Here is a 23,424-nt window from a genome sequence, read left to right on the forward strand (position 1 = left end):
GAAGGGAACATTCCTACCGTCCCTTCCTTCCGTTCTTTCTGGGACCTCTTGTTCCTTCGTACTGCACGGTGCATCTTGCACCCCAAATGCTATCCGGCAGTTCATTCGTGTATTGATAATTGCTACCAGATGTGTCTGCGCATATGTGTGAGTGGCTCTGTTCCACCTGCGAGTGGGTGTGTACGTGAATTACATCGTTCGTGGCTGATTCCCTGTTGCAGAACTCGTGCAGCCCCATTTATATGTTTGATCATACAATGTAAGATAAGATTTACCACCACCCAAATTAGATACATTGTTTTCCTTTTATCTCAATGAATATCAATAAAATAAAACATTAAATTCATGTATAGCCAGTACAACAGCACGAAGAACCTGCAGAAAGCGCCATCTATCGTCCATCCCGAGACACAAACCAAGGTAATTAGATGTGCTGTCGCACCGCTCACGGACTGCTTTGTGGTATAGCAGCGTTACAACGGTCACCAACACATACGCAGGCGCAGACGCGGCGTCTTTTACACCAAAAACCCACACACACGCACACAGCATCTCCAGGCGAAAAGACAGCATCATCGAAGAAAGCCGCTCATTGTCGAAACAGAAGTCGTAGCGGATGGAGCCCACCTCCGGTCGTCTTGAGAACAGCAGCCAACAGCCAGGAAAGCAGCAGCAAAAGAAAACCCTCCAAGCCCGCTCGGCTTATCGTGTGTAGTGTGTAGTGTACCGTGGTCCGTGAATCAGTTTTCCGGTTTTCGTTGTTGCCATTGTTCAAAGAGGCTGTGACACACAGGTGCAGAAAGAACACAAACCGGCCCGCTGGGAAGTGAAAACCCTCTAGCCAAGAACCAATCTGCAATCAAGCGAAATCGAAGCAGCCGGCATAACTAGCGAAGGATTAAAATAAAGGTAAGCGTATGCCTCTTGATTTCCTGTCCAGGGTATTAGGTTGGGTATTCAACCTTTGGTGAAAATGCTCAGGAGATAGTCCAGTGAATATTTTGTGGATAGCTAGTGCAATTTAGCAAAAAATATGTACGTTAGGATATCCAAAACCCCATTATTATTAGCATTACACCTCCAAAATTTGGATGACTAAATAGGTCGCGATTTTCAATTTGCAAGAACTCCCTCGCTGTTCCAGTTCGGGGTCTGAGTTAACATTTACAACAGTGCATAGAAACCAAATTATCTGCGGTAGAGTTTGCTATATTCCCTCTGAGTTGAATGAGATGGTCCCATAGGCAGAGGTTACTATATTCGTGCAGCAAAAAAATCGTGATGTCAGCCTCTCGCCCAAGAACGGCTTCACGGAGCACGGGTGGGAAAAAAGTTGAAGAAAACACGCGCAAAAAAGGGTTCCGCCCTATACACCGGCCGGTTTCACTTTTTTTTTTTGGTGGTGATATATTGGTGAGGAAAAACGAAAACATTTTCCCTCTCGCCCCTCGTTTTTTTTTTGGCCCCAGGCCCTTCGGGGAAATTGGTGGTTTCTTTCCTTTAAGAAACGGACATCCGTAGGACATAGCCATAAAAGCTAAAGTTTAGTTTGGTTGCATTATGCTCTTCGCCACAAAATCGTACATTATCTTGAAAATATTGTGAGTAAGGCGCGTCCCATTTCCAGTTGATAAATGCGTGAAAGCGAGTACGGAACAGTGCGCGAGGGAGCGTAAAAGACAAAAAGGAGCTTAACACTTGTCGTCTATATCGATAAAAAAAAACTGTGACCAGAGCCCTGTACAGTCAAGCTGCACGTTCGAACATTTTTCTGAAAGCCCAATTCATTCCAAGTGCTGCTCAACTTGCTGCTCCAAAACCAAAAGAACAAATGGTTTGCACTGTAATCTTCACAATGCGTTCATTCATTATCGAAATCTTAAACTACTCGGCCATTCTTGAGGAAAGAATTAGTGATTGTAATATTTTTGTGTATGTTGTTTAGCTCAATAGCTGTCACAAGCCAATTTCTTTGTGCGGGACGCAGAGTCTTCCTCCCTTTTTTGTTCGCTCGCTGCACGATTCGATCCGTCTCGGATGATTAGATATCACGCATAGTTTCGCTGTCCTGCTTGCGCTGCAACATGAAAGCGCAGTTCCTATTGTAGGTGGCATAACGATGATGCAGCCAAAAGGAACCGGTGCGGACGTAGGGCCTACTATGGTAGGTTGCTAGGCGGTAATGTGTGTGCATATGTAGTTTGATATCCTCGCCACCTTTCCAGCCCGTACGGTTGGGTTCTCGGCGCACGCGCTACGCAAAAAAACCTCAGGAAAAGGGTCACTGCTTCGCTTCCAGTGAGCAAGGGCGGGATGAAGCTTCCCACTGGTGACACACAACGATGTTCTCAATGGTACTTACACACTCACATACACAACCGTAGGTTCGCACACAGTTGCCTTACTCGCAATGTTTGCTTTGTTGTTTGTGGCTCGCGTCTTTTTTCCCTTGTTTCTCCAAACTGATAACTTCATCCGGAATGGCAGGAACGATTCACTCCCGTGTTGTGTGAAATACCTTCAGGAAATCGAGAGCGCGTCCGATGGACCCCCGTGAGGGGTGGCTTCCTCGATCAAACATTCCTAAATGACTGCATTTCCCGTTGCAGCAAACCGTCTACGCACTATACACCGAGGAAGACTTGTAACGAGATCTGGTTTTGTGACGATCAGCAAAACCGCCCGCGAACATGGCGTGGAGATTTAAAGCATCCAAATATAAGAACGCGACACCGATCGTGCCAAAACCGGAGGCATGCATTCGTGATATCTTTGTCGGTTCATATCAAACGTACGGTAACAACATAGCGGCATCGGCGGCATTTATCGCATTCAACTGGGAGCATGCCGGTTCCAGCCTGGCCGTGCTGCCGATCGATGACTGTGGCCGGAAGAGCAAAACGATGCCGCTACTGCATGCGCATTCGGACACGGTTACCTATCTGGACTTTTCCCCGTTTCACGACGGTCTGTTGGCGACCGGCTCACAGGATTGCCTGGTGAAGGTGTGGCACATACCGGAGAAAGGACTGGAACAATCGATCTCGACCCCGGAGTGTACGTTCTCGACCAAACAGCGGCGCGTTGAAACGGTCGGCTTTCATCCGACCGCCGACTGTCTGCTGTTTGCGACCGCTATCGGATGCGTCAGCCTGTGGGATCTAACGTGCCAGCAGGAAGCGTTCTGTAAGTAATTGAACAATCACACTGTCATGCAACGCGTTGCGCCATTCGCCTCATTACCCCATATTTATTGGCATTTTATCGTTTGCAATTTTGCAGCTAACAACGAACACCCGGAGGTCATTCAGTCACTTAGCTGGAAACAAGACGGACGGCTGTGCGTGACAAGCTGTAAGGATAAGATGTTGCGTGTGATGGATCCGCGCGCACCGACCCCAATAACGCTAGCAGCGGAAAGCCACCAAAGCATCAAGGACTCGCGCGTGGTATGGCTCGGCGATCAAAACCGCATCCTTAGCACCGGGTTCGATTCGGCCCGTTTGCGGCAGGTGATCATACGCGATCTCCGTAACTTTTCGGAGCCGGAAAAAACGCTCGAACTCGACTGTTCCACCGGTATCCTGATGCCGCTGTTCGATCCGGACACCAACATGCTGTTCCTGTCCGGCAAGGGTGACACGACGATCAACTATCTCGAGGTGACGGACAAGGATCCGTACCTGATTGAGGGTATCCGCCATTCCGGAGAACAAACGAAGGGTGCCTGCCTGGTACCGAAACGGGCGCTGAAAGTGATGGAAGGGGAAGTGAATCGCATCATGCAGTTGACTTCCAACTCCGTCATCCCAATCATGTACCAAGTTCCGCGCAAGGTAAGTTATTAACTGCTTTCGGTAAGCAATCCTCACGTCTCTAATGTTTGTTTGTTTTTGTACAGACATACCGAGATTTTCACACTGACCTGTACCCGGAAACGAATGGCTTCAAAACCGATCTGTCTGCGACGCAGTGGTTCGGTGGTGCAAACACACCGGTGCCAAAAATTAGTCTGGATCCAGCAAAACGCGAACTGGGCGACGCACCAATCATTGTAGGTTCAACTTCAATCAAATTTTCTCTCCTTTAATTACTAGAAATCCGCTCTAGCCTCGGTTCGCCGTGCCCTGTTACTAACGCCTGTATATATATGCATGTGGTCGTGCTTTGCAATTTTCAAAATTTGTATAGCGATATTCAAATTTTGAACGGCACAAGATGGAAATGCGATAGAAACTGCCGTATTGGTAATATTAATCGTAGCGCTCATTTTCGGTACGCAATCGTACATCAGTCAGGTTGTGTTGTCTGAGGAGAGCAGTCGGGGCGTCGTTACATTAATCTAGTCATTAATATCATAACCCACTAAATATGCGTTCCCCCTATCTTTCCTCTCTTCTCGCTTACCGTCTGGTTGCTTACTTGCTTGCGCTCCTACATTGTATAAAACAACCCATCTCTGTTTCCTCAATTTGCTAACATCCTTCCGTAACTGAAGGTCCTTCGCGGACCGCTAAACGAGGTGGTGAACAATATCGCTAACAAGATGCGCAACGCACAGTCCACCAACATCTCGACGGCAGCGAAAATCGAGCGTGAGAAAGGAATCGTAAAGACAACGTTCGTGCCGATCAAGGAGAAAATCAAACACATGGAACAACAATCGCACACGGAGAAGTGTGAGCTGGAGCAGCGATTCAAGGAAATATCGGCGGCGCACAAAGAAAAGGATGAGGACGGTAACCATCCGCTGGCACCCACCGAGAAAAATGGCAATGATAATCATCTCCAGCAGCGGGAAACATCTTCGCTGTCGTTCGATTCGGAGACGGAGGCACGTACCGGCGAAACAACGCCACCCAAACCGCTGCCACGGACCTCGCGCAACAATTCGGTCTGTGAGCAGATGTCTACGCCCGTCGGTGGTACGAACGAGGACGTAACTACGACGACGGCCACCACACCTAGCGCTGCCGTCACTCCGCGCCCGGTTGCCAGACCGCGCACTACCAGCGGATACAAGGTTAACAGGCGTGCATTAACTCATCCTTTCACTTCATGTGTTCTATAGTGCATTTCGTTATTCATTCAGTTCATTCAGTTTAGTAGTTTCGATACGGCATATGCATCACATTAACCCATTCGTAGCTCATACAAATTAGTTTTAGATTGCTTCATTCACCTTAAGTACATTGATTTTAAGTGTTTTTTTTTTATTTATCTTTTGTTTGTACTTTATATGGAGTCTTTAAACTTTCACACTTTTTTCAAAACGGGCAGCCTGTCCGTGAGTACAAAGTTTGAACGTCTGAAGTGCTTACATTTAGCTGTTGGTTTATTGTTTCGCAGTAACTAATATATCTTTTCATCTTATTAATTTTATGTACAAAAAAAAAACAAAACAAAACCAGCCACGTCTGGGACCAAAGCCTTTCTGCAGCTCTGGAGCATCGGGTGATTTCTCCTTCGACAAGGTGTTCAGCGTCCCAGTCGTACCCGGTGTGGAACCGGGCACCGACAAAGAGGGCATATCATCAGTACCCTCGCATACGATAGTTGGCGATGTTGTTTCAGTTGAAACAAATGGCAACACTGTAACCATCGCGACAGAACCGGAACCCAAAGACTGCAGTCCTACCGATGAGGAAAAAACATCTGCCGAACCGATGGACGATTGCGACATAGACACGCGTCAACTTCCGCATGCAGAACTTCGAAAGGTAAGAATAACCGGAAGCGTACCGGAATATTATGCTTCCGGAGAGAAACGTAAACATACAGCGACTTCAAAGGAAGCGTTTGATGCATATAGACGTGCGATCACTACTAATCAACCAACAATGTCTTTTTTTATACTTCCACCCAACTAACCACACACACACACACACATCTTGGGCCCGGAACGGGATTGCTGATTGTCTGCTGAATGCGCAACAGCCGTGTGAACAAGAAAAGGTTACATATTGTGCTTCAATTCCATACGTTCGTTTTGTTTGTTTGGTCGTCCCTTTGTTGTTTTGTTTTTTTTTTTACTATACCATGGAATCTAGTTACTATAGCAGCTAGTGGTAGTTCCTTAAATGTTTGCACGAAAACATGTTTAATTTCCCTTCTACTTGTGTTTCAGATCTTTGAACGTCAAGCTTCGTCAGAATCAGTCGACCAATTTGATTCGAGCTCGGACGATGCCAAAAACCAATTTGAGCGGATGAGTGCTCAGCGAACAAGCCTTGCCGAAAGGCGGCGCATGTTCGAAAGTCGCTCGCAGAGTGTACAGGATGAAAAGGCCAGCTCGCCAACCCCACTCAGGTATGACTTTAAAGATCATGGTTAGTGGTGCAGTACCTTATTCTTCCTTTATCACGCACACACGTATCTCCTCAGACGCCTTGATTCGCTGAAAGTTCGGGGTGAGCAGAAGACGTGCTCCGACGACTCCGAACTGATGCCACCACCGATGAGCACGGACTTTCTGCGCAATCGTAGTGATCTGTCGAAGGAGAACATGCCAGACATAGTCAAACGAAGCAATAGCACCGCTGGTGTCTCATCGGCTGCCAATAACAACGTCGCTTCCAAGCGAACCTCCACCGTGTTTGGACGTGTGTCCAAGTTCCGACACCTGAAGGGTACCCCCGGGCATAAGAGCACGCACATAGAGAACATACGTAACCTGAGCCGTCAAATACCCGGCGAGTGCGATGGCTTTCAAGCGAATGCCGAGCGTGTGGCGGTACCGATTGCCGGGGCGGGTGGTAAAATAGCGGTGCTGGAGCTAAGCGATCCGGGTCGCCTGCCTGACGGTGTCATTCCGACGCTGGTCAACATCCAAAACATCATGGATTTCCAGTGGGATCCGTTTGACTCGCACCGGCTCGCTGTTGCCTGTGACGATGGTTCGGTAAAGCTGTGGCGCATACCTGCTGGCGGTCTGACGGAACCGACGAACGAACCGGAGGCGATGCTTGTTGCGCATACCGACAAAATTTACATCATGAGATTCCACCCATTGGCACAGAATGTGCTGCTGACAGCAAGCACCGACATGGTGATGAAGCTGTGGGATCTGGTCGGGATGACGGAGAAGTACAGCCTGCATGGTCACACTGACCAAATATTCTGCTTTTCGTGGAGCCCGTGTGGCCGTTACGGTGCCACCGTGTCAAAGGATGGACGCATACGGGTGTATGAACCACGCAAATCGTCGCAACCGACGAACGAAGGTACGGGTCCGATAGGAACACGCGGCGCACGCATTGTGTGGGCTCTTGAAGGCGAATATTTAGTGGTGACTGGATTTGACAAGTAAGCATATCTATTTCCTCTACTTAGTTATTCATTACCTCACTCAATTTGACGCTTGTTCTAACTATCTACTACCCTGATTTTTGTAGAGTATCCGAACGCCAGATTTACGTATACAAACTCACTGATCTCAGTGCGCCGATGGGCATGGTCGGACTGGACGTTTCTCCCGCTATACTGATGCCGTTTTACGATGAAGACAGCTCCACGCTGTTCGCCACTGGCAAGGGAGACAGCACAATCTACTGCTTCGAAATTACCGACGAGGCACCGTTTATCTGCCCGCTGTCCCACCACCGTTGCACCACGCTGACGCAAGGTCTCAGCTTTTTAAGCAAGAACCATTGCGATGTGGCAACGGTCGAGTTTGCTCGGGCGCTCTGGCTTACGAACGGCACGGTTGAGCCGCTGAGCTTCAAGGTACCGCGCATTAAATCTGAGCTTTTCCAAGACGATCTGTTCCCACCGACCAAGGTGCTGTGGCAACCGACACTGAGCGGTGATGAATGGTTTGCTGGTCGGGACGTAACACCAACTCGCATAAGCCTGAAGCCGGACGGCATGGATACGCGTAAGTGACCAACGTTAATGTCTTTCGTGTATGGATTGATGTTCTTATTTATGTGCCATCTTTTTTTTAGTGTCTTCGATTCAGCCAACTGTAACGACCACACCTTCTAAAAAAACTGACGCCATTGTAATGCCACAGGGAATACAGAAACCATTTTCGAAGGCTCCCGAGCACGTACAAGAGCAGGTGAAACGCGCTGTTTATTAATTTTATTTATTGATCCTAGTGAGATTTTCAAACATCCAAATACGATCACCCTTCTTCCTTCTCTATCGTGTAGCAATATGAATTGGCTCTTTAGTGGATCTTTTTTTTTTTGTTACTTTTAGATAAAAAATGCTGTTAGCGCCCGCATGTCCGTGAACAAGAAGCTCGAACAGGACAGCATGGAAGGCGTAGACGAGAAGGAATGGGAAGAATGAGCGAGAAATTTCTCCATTTGTTTTGCAGCTTCCTATCTTTAATGATAATATTTCACTAACTACATGGAAAATTCCATACTTACATTCGCGTGTAAATGATGATTTCGGCCCTACCTAATAGCGCACCACGGCAGCAAGTATTCCGCTGGTACGCCAAAGGTAATTAAATTTTTATTCTCTCTATGTTTATTCTGTTCTTCCTGTGTGCGCTCTTTTATTTCGGTTTGCGTAATGTAAAACTGTAAATTTCCTTGATATTCGGGAAGTACGAAGAGTTCGTCTTATACAGTCCATAACAGATACGCGTACACGGCGACGCTGTGTATAAAAGGATGATGGAGTGCAATTACCAAGAAGCTTGAAAGGAATCGATCCAGGCATTCCTCTTCAATTCCGTTAAACCGTTCAGACACACAGAACAAGCCGGTCGTAAAAGCGTGCAGCTTAGTTTGAGCGAACTATGAAGCCACACACATTTTCGCGTGACGCTTGAGATTTCGTTTTCTCTTGAACCTCAATGGTATTGTGGACTGCCATTCCTGGCTTTTTCTTGACTTTTGACTAACCCGTAATATGATCATCATTCCTGCGTATTGCTTCTTTATCGGCCCAACAAGCTCAAGAGTTTTTGGCCTGCGCCATTTGTGGCTTTCGTTGACTTTATTTGAGCTGGATAGTCAGTCCTGCGCATGGGCGAACAGTCCGGATAAATCGAGAAATTGGATAGTTATACTATAACAAACGGAGACTGATAAACCATCCTCCTACTTTCCTAAACTCATTCCTCACGCTACTCATTGCACGTTAAAGTAAAGTGCAAGTAAAGTAAAGTAAATTGTGTAAGCAAAGGGAAAACCCAACCAAAATCAACTTATTCAACAGCAGATGATAGAAACGTAAAAAAGACTAGATCTTATGTGTACAGGCTCTCATAAAAACAACAAGTTCTACAAGGCTACACGCTCGTATAGAACAAATGTATCGTCAAAATGCTCTCTTTTCCCAGTTCGTTTGCAAATAACACTAAAACAGGTAACACAAAAACACAAACATACAGACATGGCTTAGACATACTGCCCTTAATAATGACAAATGGAAGAGTAATTTTGGATACTATAGGATATACACAGAATAGGTCTTACAAATGAAGCATTTAATCATTCATTCATTTTTAATAAACCTCGTGGTAAAGTCACATATTAGCGATACATAACAAAAATGACAATATTTTGACAACTATATCTACATCAAGCGAACGGAAATCGGCCACTAAAGATTGTCATTACTTCCAGTTTTGTAATATTATTTACTGATATTATGAATCATGCTCGAGAAAGTAGGGCAAACATGACCATTATTGTTGTTTAGAGCATAATTTTGCTACACCAAACAGCCAAGAGCAATATGACAAATTTTGTGTGTGTGTTGGACCGGATTTACCCTTGCGTTTTTGCCAGGTAGTTGAGGTAGAAAAAGATGAAATCCCGTCAATCGTTCGGATGAAAGATACAAGGATGCTTAAAAATGCTTATATTGCATAGGTTTTGGAAAGAGAGTGGCTTACACACAATGTTACACCCACTTATGATAACAGGATACTTCATTTTGGAAGATGCAAAATGATCTACCTCCAAACCGCATTTGTTAGATTGCTTTTCTACTAGACCAACACAATTACGGGGCTGCAAGCAGTAAATGCATTTGAACGATTTATATACCGCTAAAGAAGAAGCTTCAACGAAACAAGGCTAGTCAAGTAGGGGGTGAGGTGTGAAAGGATCTGTGCGAACGTTAATATGCTCCATTCCTATGAACACAACCCATTACAAAAACCGGCACAAGATAAATTAGACAACAATTGTGTAACAAATAGAGAAAGCATTGGCCTGGTATGTGCCTGTGGGACGCTAGAATACTATGCAATAAGAGATGAGATAAAGAGAAGAAGAAACGGATAGAATGGATATGTAGCTGAAAAGACAGCAAAAGAGAAAAAGATACACAAGAAAAGCAGCATAAACACACGCACGCAACGTAACGCACAAAACATCGCAAGGGGGACACTAGAAATAATTTCCCTTCATAGATTTTATAGTTCTTACCCCAACATTGTACGCATTTTTGGCAAAAAAAGATTTCTATCAGCTCCCTACGCTTACATCCTGTACATATACATACATGTTTGTTTTGTCACCGTTTGGCGTTTTTAGGCATTAGGATATGTTTGTTTTATTATTTTTTTTTATTTAACAGCAATGTGTGTTTTTTTTCTTTTCTCGAAAATTTGTGCTAAAACATTGTGATCAATTTGTATCAATTAGTTTTACTTTCTTCTGATATATAGAAAAAAAAAATAGTCTGATATTTAGGACCGATGGAAAAGCGCATAATGAAATGAAGGGGGAAAACAAAACAGATAGAAAATGAGACGAGTCAAGCAAAACGGAGAATTATCGGTGCCATTATCAACGCTTAAGTTGATTATGATTGATTTGAAGAACTTAATCACATACTCCATGTAACAGTCTTTACGTTTTACAATTGCAAATTAGAATGCACTAATTTCTTGTCGCCTTTTTCCAACGGGATTTGCGCACTCCAGTACTCTAGCAAACACATCACTCTTGTATGATGTATGATGAGGTGAGACTGTTAATTTCCTTTCAAACAGTGTATTTGTGCTGAACAATTAATTAACCATGTTTAGTTTTAATGTATGCAATTCGTTTCTATTTTCCCATCCTTTTGAATCCCCATCTTTGCAAGTGCACATGGTGAATGAAGAATGCACTGAGGCACCCTATATGTCCCGTACACCTTTGTCAGCTATCACCTACATCCCAACCACCTTCTATCCATATCCCTGTTTTTTCGGTAATAACAGCAAATTTTGCAAATCCTAATGGTGCATGCATCTGACTGAATGTGTGAACGCAAATGCGACAAACTGGTGTGTGATAATCCAAAGAAACGCCATTACGCCCCGGCCCGTATCAAAGTTTGTGTATTGTAAAGGAGGTCTTTTGCCTATGGGTGTCTTTGAAACTGCCAAAGATTGTAAATCAGCAGCCTCATTGTTTGGTGGCAAACGAACATCTTTCTTATACTCCCCAATCCTCCCTGTGCCCTGCCATATATTTCATTGTACTGGTATATATATACATAGATTATAAAATAAAGAAATCGAAAGCTCTATGCAAATAAATGTTTTACTTATGTTCTTATGTTCCACTGTCATCTAATAGTGTCCTGCGAAGAATGAAGATTAAAGATGTCTTTGTCACGGTCTTTCTCTCCATCTGCGCTGTGTCTCATAGGGACACAATCGGGGTTGCTCCCGAAATACAGTAGCCAATGTAGTAGAACCCTCTAGATAAAATCGTCCTAGTATCCGAGTATCGTCCCGGCTCGAGATCCTCGGTTGTCCTTGATGGGTAGCTGCTTGATGGAGCAGCAAATTTTTCTGTAGCTAAGTGATGATGTCCAACGAGCTCGACCACCCAGGGGATGTCCCTGGAGATTGCGATTGCGAAAATACGAAGGTTCAGAAGATGTCCCTATAAATTAGCAGTGGTGATACGAATATCGGTGCCATATGTCGTTACGTCGAGAAATCACGGGCAGCATTCACTGGACCATTCAAATTTACTCAATAGATGGCACTCCTCTTCGTAATGTCATTTTAGCTTTGCATTCCTACCCCTTGGTCTGAAATAAGCAGAACCTGTACATATGCTAGATAAAATGGCGTCAGCTGTCAAAAAGTTTTCTTTCCGAAGAGGAAATGAACCCGGAGCATGCAATCGGTCGTTCTGCACAGTGACGCGTTTACAGTAATAGCAATTTAATAAGTTCTCCATCTGTAAAGTTATTTATTTATCAACCATCATCACCGCTTTGTGATCTTAAACTGCTGGGTGAGTGTCGAAGGCCGTTCACGGTTGCGGCCGTCGTTTACCACAACCGGGCCTTACGAACGGACGCATCTGTGAAGCCATCAGCAAGCTACGCGTCCACGGATTTTTATGGGCCGGGTTATGAGAAGAAATTTCCCGCATTCAATCGTTCTACAGCAAACGGGAGTGTTGAATAACAGCGTTAGTTTTGTTGACCGGCAGTGTTTTGAGCTCCCACACATGCCTCAGTGGCATCCAGCAACTCTAGTGTGGAGATTCACAGAATAAGATAGACATTTGCACCGGTTTATGAAAATGTGAAGCAATTGTTTAGATAGTAGTATATTCGTCTGTTTTACGATAAAGCGTTGTATGCCTACGAGGAATGGAGCTTCCAGCTGGGAAAGCATTATGTGAAACAATTCGAAGGTGCGTTTTGTACGAGGTGTTGTAATTATGCCATCTGAAACATATGATTATCATTAGTTTATCCTGTCTCAAAAAACTGCTTATTTGTGTATTTTTCAGATAATTTCACTGCTATACAAACAGACTTGCTAACATCACGGGATATGTGAAGAAATGTGTTTTGCTGCTAAGCTATCAATTATGTTTATGTTCCTGAGTATCATTTAGTTGGTAAACCTAACAATAAAGCTTAACCATCATTCAACCATTCCTATCAAACGAATTCTCGTTCGGACATTGCCCTACACACACATAAATACGGGGCATTTAGTGCGCGAGCCTAAAATGTGTCGGCACTGGGGTGAGCGAGGATAAGATGTCTGCGCCGATCAAACGTAAAATAACACTAGAACTCGCGAGCAAGAAGTCCACCTTGATCAAGGATCGTCCCAGCGTGTTCCAGCGACTTGGCACGAAGAAAATTGGTCGTGCAGGAGGATCAGCAGCACAACAGCAATATCACGCACAGGAAGCCGGTGTTCGTATCGATTTGTAAAAGCAAACCCATTGCTTTGTTCACCTCAATTAATGTTGTATTTTATGTTTACCTCTTTACAGGAAAGCAAGGAAGAAATTGTCAAACGTATCGTATCAGCTTCGGAAGAACCTGTTCCCGCGACAGCTTCCGTGACCGTTCCAGAAAGTGTAGCGGCACACGCTCGTCTTATACAGGCACAGCTGGCAGCAAAAGCGCAGCTAAAAGCAAGCAAAACGAACCCAAACGTTCAGCAGCAGACAGGAGCAGCCCCGCATAGTGCAGGACTTACCACGGCCGTGGATAAGGAAGAGTTGGAGGAGGGTGCGTTGAAGCAGTACTACCATCACGAATCGACGCATCATCATCATCACCATCACCACTATCAAAAGTATCAACAGTCAGAACAGAAGCCAGAACGACATCGAGAGGTGCCCGAAATAAGGCAGCGGCAACGTTCGCCGCTCAGCACCGACAGAAGGGTGCACAGTCTGAGTAGCGATCGCAGCAGCACGGCTGCTGGTGCGAGTGGCTGGGATCAATCTTCTCTCGAGAATGCTGATCAGGCCATTCTAGAGCGCAAGCGTAAGGAATTACAGCACGAGTTGAAGCTAGAAATGGACGCGAGCACGAACAAAAAGAAGGACAGCCGCAGTGAACTGAATAAAAAGATGAAGAAGCTAGTCGGTAGTTCACACCGTTCGCAGCAAAAGCTGTCGCAGCAGCAGCACTTGCACCATCAACACTCTCTACAGCAGCAGACACAGCACGGCCACGGTGGACATGGGAGCCACGGAGGTCATGGACATCAACAGCTAGCGCAGCAGCACACTTCCTCTAGCACCTCCGAAAGCTCCAACAGCAGCAGCGGCTCAGAAACTACCGAATCGGACTCATCGAGCTCGTCCAGTTCGTCCTCGCACAATTCAAACCTACGCCGGATGAAGAAGCGCCACGCAGTGGTGACCCGAGTCCGTCGTAATGATTCCAGCTCCAGTTCCGAACCAATAACTACTTCCACCTCGATCGGAACAGGCAGCAAACTATCAAAACGGCACGCGAAAAAGTTGGCCGTTGCGGCAGCTGCACACGAACAGGCCGAACGTAGCAAGCGTTTATTGGCGAAGGCAAGCAAAGGTAGCAGTGGTGCAGGAAGTACGATGCTACTCACGAAAACTATACGCGTAAAGAAATGTTTAACTGGTAGCCCGGGCAGTGGTACGCATCATGTATCGCGCAAGGTATCTTCTCGCGAGCTGTCACCGACCAGTGCTAAAGTATCGGCAACAAAGTACGCACTGAAGGCCAAGCTACTCGGTTCCGGTTCCTCATCTTCGAAGAAAGAGAAAATGTCAGCCATCGATGCACGGGAGCGTGTTCGAGAGAAGGAGCGCGAGCTGGCAATACGAGAAAAAGAACGCGAACGCGAAAAGGAACGCTTGCGATTGCGTGAACGAGAAAGGGAAAGAGAACGCGAACGGGAACGGGAGCGCTTGAAAATGCGGCCAGTATCACCGCGAATGCGTTCCGGTGCTGCATCTCCAGTTTCGTCGCGCGGCGGAGGCGTCGGCAGTAGTGTACCGATGCGCGAGTTGCAGGGCAAAGGTAAGAAAAGTCCCGAGAGGCGCCTTTCGTCCCCAATGTCGAACGTGGGTGCGGCTCGCTACAGGGAAATGATTCCGATACGCCGTGAACGAACACCGGAACTAACGCGCGAGGAGCGTAGGCGACACGAGGTGATGAAAGAGCGGGAAAGACGGGAACGTGCCGATCGTGAACGAGAAGTATTGCGTGAAAAGGAGCGTGAAGAGGTACTGGTCCGCTGTCAGGAGCGACAACGCGAACGTGACCGTGTGACGGGGAAGGAACAGCATCAACATCAACACATACAACCGCAACCGCGCGGCTTACGGCGTGATAATGACGGTGGGCTAGAGAAACCGGACCGTCACCGACCAGTGGAGCGTTTATTACCACGCCCAGCGGAACGTGCCCGCGCACTGGCAGCTGCACGATCGCCCGGTAAGTCCGTCGATCGTGATCGAAGCCGATCGCCATGTTCACCCGGGGCGTCTCGCGGATCGAGAGGTGCAATGCGCGAACGGGATCGCTCCTATGAGCGTGCCTCATATCTGCACGAGATGCACGAACGGCGCACGTTAAGTCGTTCGCGAGAGCGCGAATATGCGTCTAATCTGGTCTCGCCACCAATGCGATCGGCTCGCCGTGAATCTCCTCCATCGCACTACGAGCGACACGCTGGGCTTGGACGAGGGGAATCGTCCGTTGGTAGCGGTGGGGGTGGCCGCGTTGAGTATCGCGTAGATCGAAACGAATTGGCCTATGACGAGCGCATGGCGATGGGTGGCGGCGGAAGTCGGGGCGAACGAGCACAAGGCGGTGGACGGGATGAATACGTGCGAGACTATCCGGATGATCCACCGCCCAGACGGGAACCACCGCCTCACCACGATCGTGGTGGATGGGAATGTGATCGTGTGGAGCGCAGCAGCCGTTACGAACAGCGCGTTGGTGAGATGGGTGCAGGCGACCGGCGGGGTGATTGGAGCGATCGTGGAGAACAGCACGGACCAATGGTGGACATGGATGGGACGTACCCGAGCGGTGGCGGTGGAGAACCACGCGGTTCCCGCGCATGGGATGAGCGACCTTCGTGGAAGGAGGGTCCTGGCGATTCATGGCATGGTTCAGACAAACCAGACCGCAATATGGTACATGCAGACTGGAAGTACAAGGAACGACAGTGGGATCACGGAGACCACGGAGAGCGTGGTGGCAATGGACCGCCAGGCCCACCACCTTCTCATGGCGGAGGGCACGGAGGACACGGTGGTGGAGTGGGTGGTGGGCCACCTTCGCGACGTTCTTGGCAGCCACCGAACGGTGGTGGCAGTGTTGGTCCATCCGGTGGTGCAGGTGGTCCAGGTGATTGGCATGTTCCAAAGGCAGGGCCTGGCGGAGAACACGATCGAGACTTTATGCACCATCAACGGCCCGGTCCACCGAACGAACGCACCATGTTCCGACGGCATCATCATCAAGGACCGTACCACGGCCATCCGCGCAAACCTCACATTGGTGTCGGCGGTGGTGGAGGCGTGGGAGGACCAACGGGTCCACCAGGCGGTGGAGCTGGTGGTAATATGGGTCCGAATGGTCCACACAATTGGTATATTCCGAACAAATACACCATGAATCGCACCCAGGCGAATCTTGCCGAACGTCAGGCTGGCCATGGAATGGTTCCGAACCAATCTCCTAACCAGCATGGCCATACGCACCGACAGACGCCACCGGTAGGCGGTGGTCCGTCAATGCAACCGCCCCACCATGGACCTTCGGGAGGAGGGCCACTATCCGGTGCGAATCAACCTTCCAGTTCCATAGCACCGATGGGACAACAGCAGCCACAACATCAGCACCACAGCATACATCTCATGCAGAACCAGAGACAGCCAGGTGGAGGACCAGAGCCTCACGCACATGGCGAGCAGCACCAACCGCAACAACAGCTGGTGCAGCAACAGCAACAACAGCAGCACCATCACCCCCATCACCATATGCATCATCAGCAGCAGCAGCAGCAGCAACAACAGCAGCAGCAACACGCAGCAGCAGGAGCGGTGTCACTTCAACAACCACAGCTAGGTTTATCCCATCGACCACCCGGTCCGAATTACGAACCAGAACCGAAACATGTAGCTACACCGGTTGAAACGACCGTTCCACGGTGCACGGTTCTGGATGAGCCGGCCAGTCCAGCACCGGAGGATGCCGGAAAGGCGGCACAAATCACACCGTCCGGAGCACTACCAATTGCTTCAAACGAATCGTCCTCACCGCAAGACGCTACATGCGGTGTGGCTGGTGTGGTAGGAAGTGCACCGACGGTAAGTACTACACCTGCATCCCCAACAGCAGAAGAAACCGGTACCGGCGATGCGGCAGATACGATACCCTCCCAATCACTTGACACGATGGAGGTGGACGTCTTGAGCGAAATCAGCGACGACCCGGACGACATTCTGACGCGTGAAGAGGTAAATAATCGTTGAAATAGGAACACGTGCTTTTTAGATACAATTCGTATCTTTCGTAGTGATGTAGGTCTCCTTTGTAACTTTCAGCTGGTAGGAAATTTCGTTCTGTCGTGAATATTACAAGACCAGTTTGGTAAATTCATTTCTTCACGAATAGTGACGATAATAGCTTTTCTTGTTGCGGTGTAACAATTTTAATTGAGTTCATCCCATTGCGATAAATGGCTGTACGCTATGCTGTTGCGGCACGGTGTTGAAATTGTTGTCACCCGTATTAGCACTCCATGTGTCGAATTTCATCATCTTCTAATTTCCCTTCTAATGGCTGCGCGGTATGATATGCTGACAGAATGTTATCTTCACGTATAATTTTCACATCTCACATGTATTGCATTAGGTCGTTCATTTGATTAATATATTTTCAACCTATCCAACCTTTATGCCAAGTTGTTCCGTTTTATTGAAATTGATGAGGCTTAGCTAATCCTCGCGATTAAGTTTTTGTTCATTGTATAATCGACTCGCGATAGGTCCGATAGGGTGTTTTGAAATTCAATAAGCAATTTGAAGAAATTTAGAATCGTATTTGCCAGCGGTTTCGACCAAAATCAAAATCAAATTTAAGTAACACACCTAATTCAATACGCACTCATCCTTCATCGAAACACCAATGTTACATTCGTGCTTTTCGTATTCATCTGCCGTACATTTCGCACCTCCTCTTCTCATCTTTCCCTATAATCCTGCCAATATGTGCTGCTTGCCATTTTACTAACAATCAACCGGACGACGGGGTGGCGACTCTGTGTGATATAGGAAATCAAGGACCTCGGTTCCACAGCGAATGATGCGGGGGCAACGGACATACCGGATCATTATAGACCCACCGTCGTGTACGATGCGGACAATGGTGCTGCAAACCGTACAGCTATTAACAACGCAAATGATTCGCAGCTTACGCATCGCAGACCGCCCTTCCTGTCGAAAGCGCGCTACAAATCCTACGAGGACGCAATCGTCGACGGCCTTAAGCCATGTTTGTTGCTTACTGTAAGCTCGGTTTTGTTTTTTCTTCCCCTCCCCATTTACTCATGCTCTCTGCGCCTTATGCATTACATATTTCATGCTCATTACTGCGTTTTGCTATTATTATTTTTGTACAAGTATCAGTATTATTTGGCCGAACCGTATTCGGTTTGTACGCATTAAGCTTTGCATGGTGTGATGTTTCTTTTTCCCCGTTGTGTATTGCCATACTGTAAGACCTACACTTGCTCATCTGTTGTTTAATTTTCATTTTGTCAGTGGTTTGTTTGTTTTTTTTTTTTTGTTGTGGAATTTCATTGTCTTTTTTCTTGGTCGAATTATATTATATTTACCATGATTGCAATAAGAGGAAATTATCGTTCAAATCATCAACTTGTGGCGGTATGCCAATTAAAACTGGACTGCGTTCTAAGAACACCAACAAGTGTCAGACACTTTTTTAGATTTTTTGGGGTTTTCGTTGAAAAGTTTCCATCGAAACTGGACGTATCGATTTGTTGAGATATTTTTACATAAGCATAGCTTGAATAACTAAGATCTCACACTCAAACGGAGTGTTCTTGGAGTGTCATAACATTCCTACTTTATCGAGTATTGTGCGCAAATATTTTACATTCATTTGTAGCATAATCAAACAACTTATTAATTATCATAACAATCATGGAATTCTTCGGCTAGCCTTGTCGACCTTATCAAGCTTGACGTCAGCTCCCTTCCCATCTTCGAGCTCCGAATTGTAATCATCGAAGAACTCAAAACCATCTTCTGTTGCTGTTATGTTGTTAAGAGTATTTTGAATTGACGATTTCTGGAACGACTGCGCAATGACTTCCTTCTTGATACCAAACGCCCAAACCAAGGCCCAATGTCAATGTTGGTCTTCAGAGCCTTCATGTCGGAATAAGACTCTGAGCAGCAGGATTCATCATCCACATTCGAGTATGATGCGCAGATAGCATTAATTTAAAAAAGGACGCATTGTTCTGTTCGAACACAAAGCATATAGCTTACGTAATGTTTCGTTGCATGCATCGTTACTCCTGCTAAGAGCTTCTAATAGACGACGAGAATCGGAATCTATTTATCTCCTTTTATAGTCACAACGCGCGTTATATCGTTATAAGAGGATGTTATGTTGCGTTTATTTATTTACAGTAAAGGATTTATTGCGAATAGGAACAGCATGTAAATTTAGTTTATTCTGGTTTTCCCTGACCCTGGAAGTATGCATACCTACTCGTACTAATGATTGTCGTATTTTGATTCTTATTCCAGGACATGAGCGCTAATCAGTTATGCGACTCTATATCAACCGATCGCAGCGGCAGCAGTCAGCAGGTAGATCTGATTGGTCATGAGGCAGAGTCCGAGCAAGGTGGTGAAGCGGTAAAAAGCCATCTTCCGGCTGCCATCACATCTGTTACTGCATCTGTGGTTCTACCCGTCGCCGAAACGGGACATAATGAAACTGACCCGACAACAGCAGGCCAGTTCTTGTCTGGTACTGATAATAAAATGACACCGAAAGCCGGTACTACCTCCGAACCGGAGCAGCTGACAAAGAACGTGGGAAAGCTCAATGCGAACAAAGAACTGAAGGAAGAGATGGATCTCGATTTTGAAGAAATTTCGGACGGTGAGCTTGAAGCGGAAGAAAGTAGTCGTTGCCGAGGACTGGGCGATCCACTTGGGGTCGATTGGGGCAGTCTGACGCAGGAGGCGTTACGCCCTCTAAAGCCGACCACACCGCTCGAGCAACAATTTCCCGTTTCGGCCCGTAACCGTTGGAAGGCACACCATATCCTGCTGGATATGGGTATTTCCGTACGGCTGGCTGGAGCAAATTATGCTCAGCGTGTCCTGACAGAGTCTAAGGATAAGCTTCGCGAGGAGCTAGAAGAGTTTCGTGCTGCCTCCGCTGCGGTCAGGATGAAAACGAACAAGGAGAAACAAATAAACGAGGACGGTACGGGCATCAACGACGCATGCCTTTCAACGACAGGCGAGACGGCTGAGATCAAAACAGAAACGCCCGAGGAAGAGCAAAACATCCGGACGACCGATTTGAACGGTCCGGAATTGCAGATGGGACAGAAACCGAACGAACCGGAACCATCCAGTTCAACCGTAAGCAGTATCGAGCGCGAGATAGAGGATGTTGATCGCATCCTGCACCCAATAGCGGCCGTGCACGTAGCACTGCGAGAACACGCTCGCCTGCGAAAGAATCTAATTTTGGCCACCGAACCCATCCCCGGACAGCGTCATCAATGTGGACGGGCGCTGAGCGCACGGAAGGATCTGCAGATCCGTCGACAGCTCTGTGGCTTTCCACCTGCCACACTGGCAACGATGACTTCTTGTGCAGCCGGGGCTGCTGCCGGCTACCTGCATCAAGAGCTACATGCGGACGCCCCGCTCGGAGGCGGTGGCGGAACTGCGTCATCAACCTTGCACGAGCAGATCGTACAAATGTACCGGCAGATGGTGGCACAGCAAGAGCAACTACAGGCGCAAGGTATCTGTACAAGCTTGGCAGCGGTCTGAGAATGTCTACCGCGACCGTTTTCGGTCGCCGGGGCAGGCGGTGCCCGGTACGACGCAATTCCTGGAAATGTTGTGCTACGGGGACAGGAACAACGTTCGGGTCACTGTTGGCGTCATCGAAACTATGGTCCCCGATTAATGAGCGTCGCTGATGTATCAGCATTACTGCGCAATGCGGGTCGTCCGTAGATATTTAGATTAATTCATATTTTAAAAATAAAAGCAAACGATAAGTGAAAATCAACATACAACATATAGTTAAGCTTGAATGTTTCTTAAAATATGCGAAATACAAAGAAACAAATGTGGATGCATTAAAAGAGGAAGATGTATAACGCACAGATATAGGCTAGTTGTATGAAAGATTCTAAAAAAATCAGTTAGTGAAATATTCAACCGTCGTTATATTAACCTTAATTTTCATTCATTTGAGGTTATTATTCCCAGTAACTTATACTGGATTCTGATTAGAATGCAACAGAAAGTTTGATTTAAGAAGAAAGGGTAAAAGTTAACATATTACTCAGCTTTTCGCGTTTAACAACTTTAACGGCTCTCCAAAAAGATTTGAGAAGAAGCGTAATCTGGAAGATTACATTACAAAAGTGAACCCCGACAACCTGTAGCATTAGGAAAATGGTTTAACACTACCAGGTGGGTTCTATGAACATGCAAAAAAGCATGCTTATGTATAAGTCGGTTAATAAGTAACAAGTACGAAGATGCAAGGAATGCAATAAAGTAGAACTCGATAGTAGCGACAAAGCAAGAGTTTTTGAATATCTCGAACCATAAAGAGAAATAACGATGTAGATAATGTATAATGTTTGTTGATCATTCATAGGACTGAACTATTCATCTGGTCTCGGGATCCTCAATAGAGTGCAAATGTTTCAAAGCAAATACCGTATTTATCAGCATTTTCCAGTTTCAGCATCGTTTTATGGGTTTGATTGCTTTCAGTTTCACTGATAATGCTATGTACGGTCCGGAATTCAGTTCAGTTTTTAGAATATTCAATGTATAAATATTTGAGGCTGCAGGTGTCTTCAAATGACCTTCCAATATGTTGGCACCTCGTCGTTTCTCAGTACAGACCGGCAAGACCATTATCTAACCATAAACTGCTTTAATTACCATTCAGGGGCTGACGGACCCGAGGTAAAAAAAAACCAGACTAGGCTTCCGTTTTGGGCAGATCACTTTAAATACGGGCCTTGAGTCATCGTTATGCAGTAAAGTAATATTGATTGTCTGTCTGGAAATAACTATCTCCCTTTCTTGTTATTCTCCTATGCCAGACGCGCGGTTCGATGCCGATACACGAACAATCTTCTACTTCAGCTGGCCGCGTCTTGCAGATAGCTGATGACTCAATGCGATCTGCGATCTATTGAAGATGCGGAAATATCATAAAGTAAACACATGCACATCCTGCCGGACAAGATGCATTCGTCTTGGAGTAGAACGCAGATGGTTCTGGCGGAGTTAATCTGGGTCTGTTTCGAAACAAGGTATGAGAGTCGAATAGAGATGGTAGCTGCCGTGCTGCTCTTGGTAGCAGATCTTTCTTTCATTTAATTTTTTGTCCATTTTAAATAGTAAGTAAATTTTCATCCCATAAAGTTAATGGTAATTTTATAATCATTTTCGCTTATTTCCGCTTCATAAGAATGCCAAAGTATTGTTGCCTTCTGAAATATAGATATATATATATATAGCGTGATTGTATATGACACTCGCAATAAAACTCATTTTAGAGTTTATTTATGTTTATACACGTGTGCGTTCAAACAGAGAAACTCACGCTCTTGTGCAATTGATTAAAACCGTATTACAATCACGATCTAAGGAAAAAAAAATCTTGGTTTCAAACAATTGCCAATAGTGAGATCAGCCTAACTACAGAATAAAATTACATTATAACTGAGACTTACTTAACTGAGGTATAGCGAACTAACCGTATTTAACTAAACATCAATTATGCAATTATTGCTAGCATAACCAGTCCTCAAGGTTTTACCCGTACAATACTAAAATTGTCTTTGTTGGCTCACACTTCCTCTGCACACACACACTTTTAGTTAGCGTTAGAGTTAGAGCAATTGATGCATGAAAAGACAATATTTGCATCATCTAATGATCAGTATTTGATGTGCTATTTTCAAGCAGCTTAGTGGAAATCATTCAAATGAGAAATACAACGTTGAACCAACGTGTTCAATTATACAAACAGACTGTATGTGTAAACTCGTCATTTCTTCGTCTAATTTAGGAAAATGATGCCTCAACCCAGCACTGTACGGAACATATCCGGAAGTAGCATGTTTTAGGATTAAAAATGCTAATATAAGTACGGCAGGTTAAGCTGTATAATTGCATTTGCCTACGCCAGGGATTAGCAACCTTTTAGGCCGAATTTTTGGATTGAGTATCTTTTGTGATTAAATAGTAGTGGGCAATGTTCCACTGTTTTTAAGGATTGAATCGAACCAGGTTTCTAAAACGAACGGAACACACCTAGCAGTCCTTCAAGGAAGGTTTTCCCTTAGGAAATTATCTTCTTTACATCTAGGTGTCATTTGGAATGTTAGTGATCTTGGAAAAACATTATCCCCAACAAATAAGAATG

General features: G+C 46.0%; 2 protein-coding genes across 3 annotated transcripts; both read left to right on the forward strand.

Moving 5' to 3' along the window:
* Window positions 1–624: 624 nt before the first annotated feature.
* On the forward strand, window positions 625–11,487 carry LOC128306605 (coronin-7). Of its 2 annotated transcripts, XM_053044160.1 has the most exons (12): window positions 625–909; window positions 2,610–3,186; window positions 3,283–3,836; window positions 3,902–4,054; window positions 4,499–5,023; window positions 5,412–5,720; window positions 5,938–5,955; window positions 6,128–6,309; window positions 6,385–7,305; window positions 7,395–7,876; window positions 7,947–8,062; window positions 8,206–11,487. In XM_053044160.1, the coding sequence occupies exons 2-12, from the start codon at window positions 2,691–2,693 to the stop codon at window positions 8,296–8,298; spliced, it is 3,849 nt and encodes a 1,282-aa protein (XP_052900120.1). In that variant the 5' UTR covers window positions 625–909; window positions 2,610–2,690; the 3' UTR covers window positions 8,299–11,487. The 2 variants fall into 2 exon arrangements, with proteins under 2 accessions (XP_052900120.1, XP_052900121.1); XM_053044161.1 differs by lacking the exon at window positions 4,499–5,023.
* Window positions 11,488–12,978: 1,491 nt separating this feature from the next.
* Window positions 12,979–21,548, forward strand: LOC128307119 (fl(2)d-associated complex component-like). The gene is made up of 3 exons (XM_053044849.1): window positions 12,979–13,140; window positions 13,221–17,198; window positions 19,521–21,548. The coding sequence occupies exons 1-3, from the start codon at window positions 12,979–12,981 to the stop codon at window positions 20,790–20,792; spliced, it is 5,412 nt and encodes a 1,803-aa protein (XP_052900809.1). The 3' UTR covers window positions 20,793–21,548.
* The last annotated feature ends 1,876 nt before the right edge of the window (window positions 21,549–23,424 follow it).

This window comes from Anopheles moucheti, chromosome X, assembly GCF_943734755.1.
Source record: "Anopheles moucheti chromosome X, idAnoMoucSN_F20_07, whole genome shotgun sequence".
NCBI classification, from domain to species: Eukaryota; Metazoa; Arthropoda; class Insecta; order Diptera; family Culicidae; genus Anopheles; species Anopheles moucheti.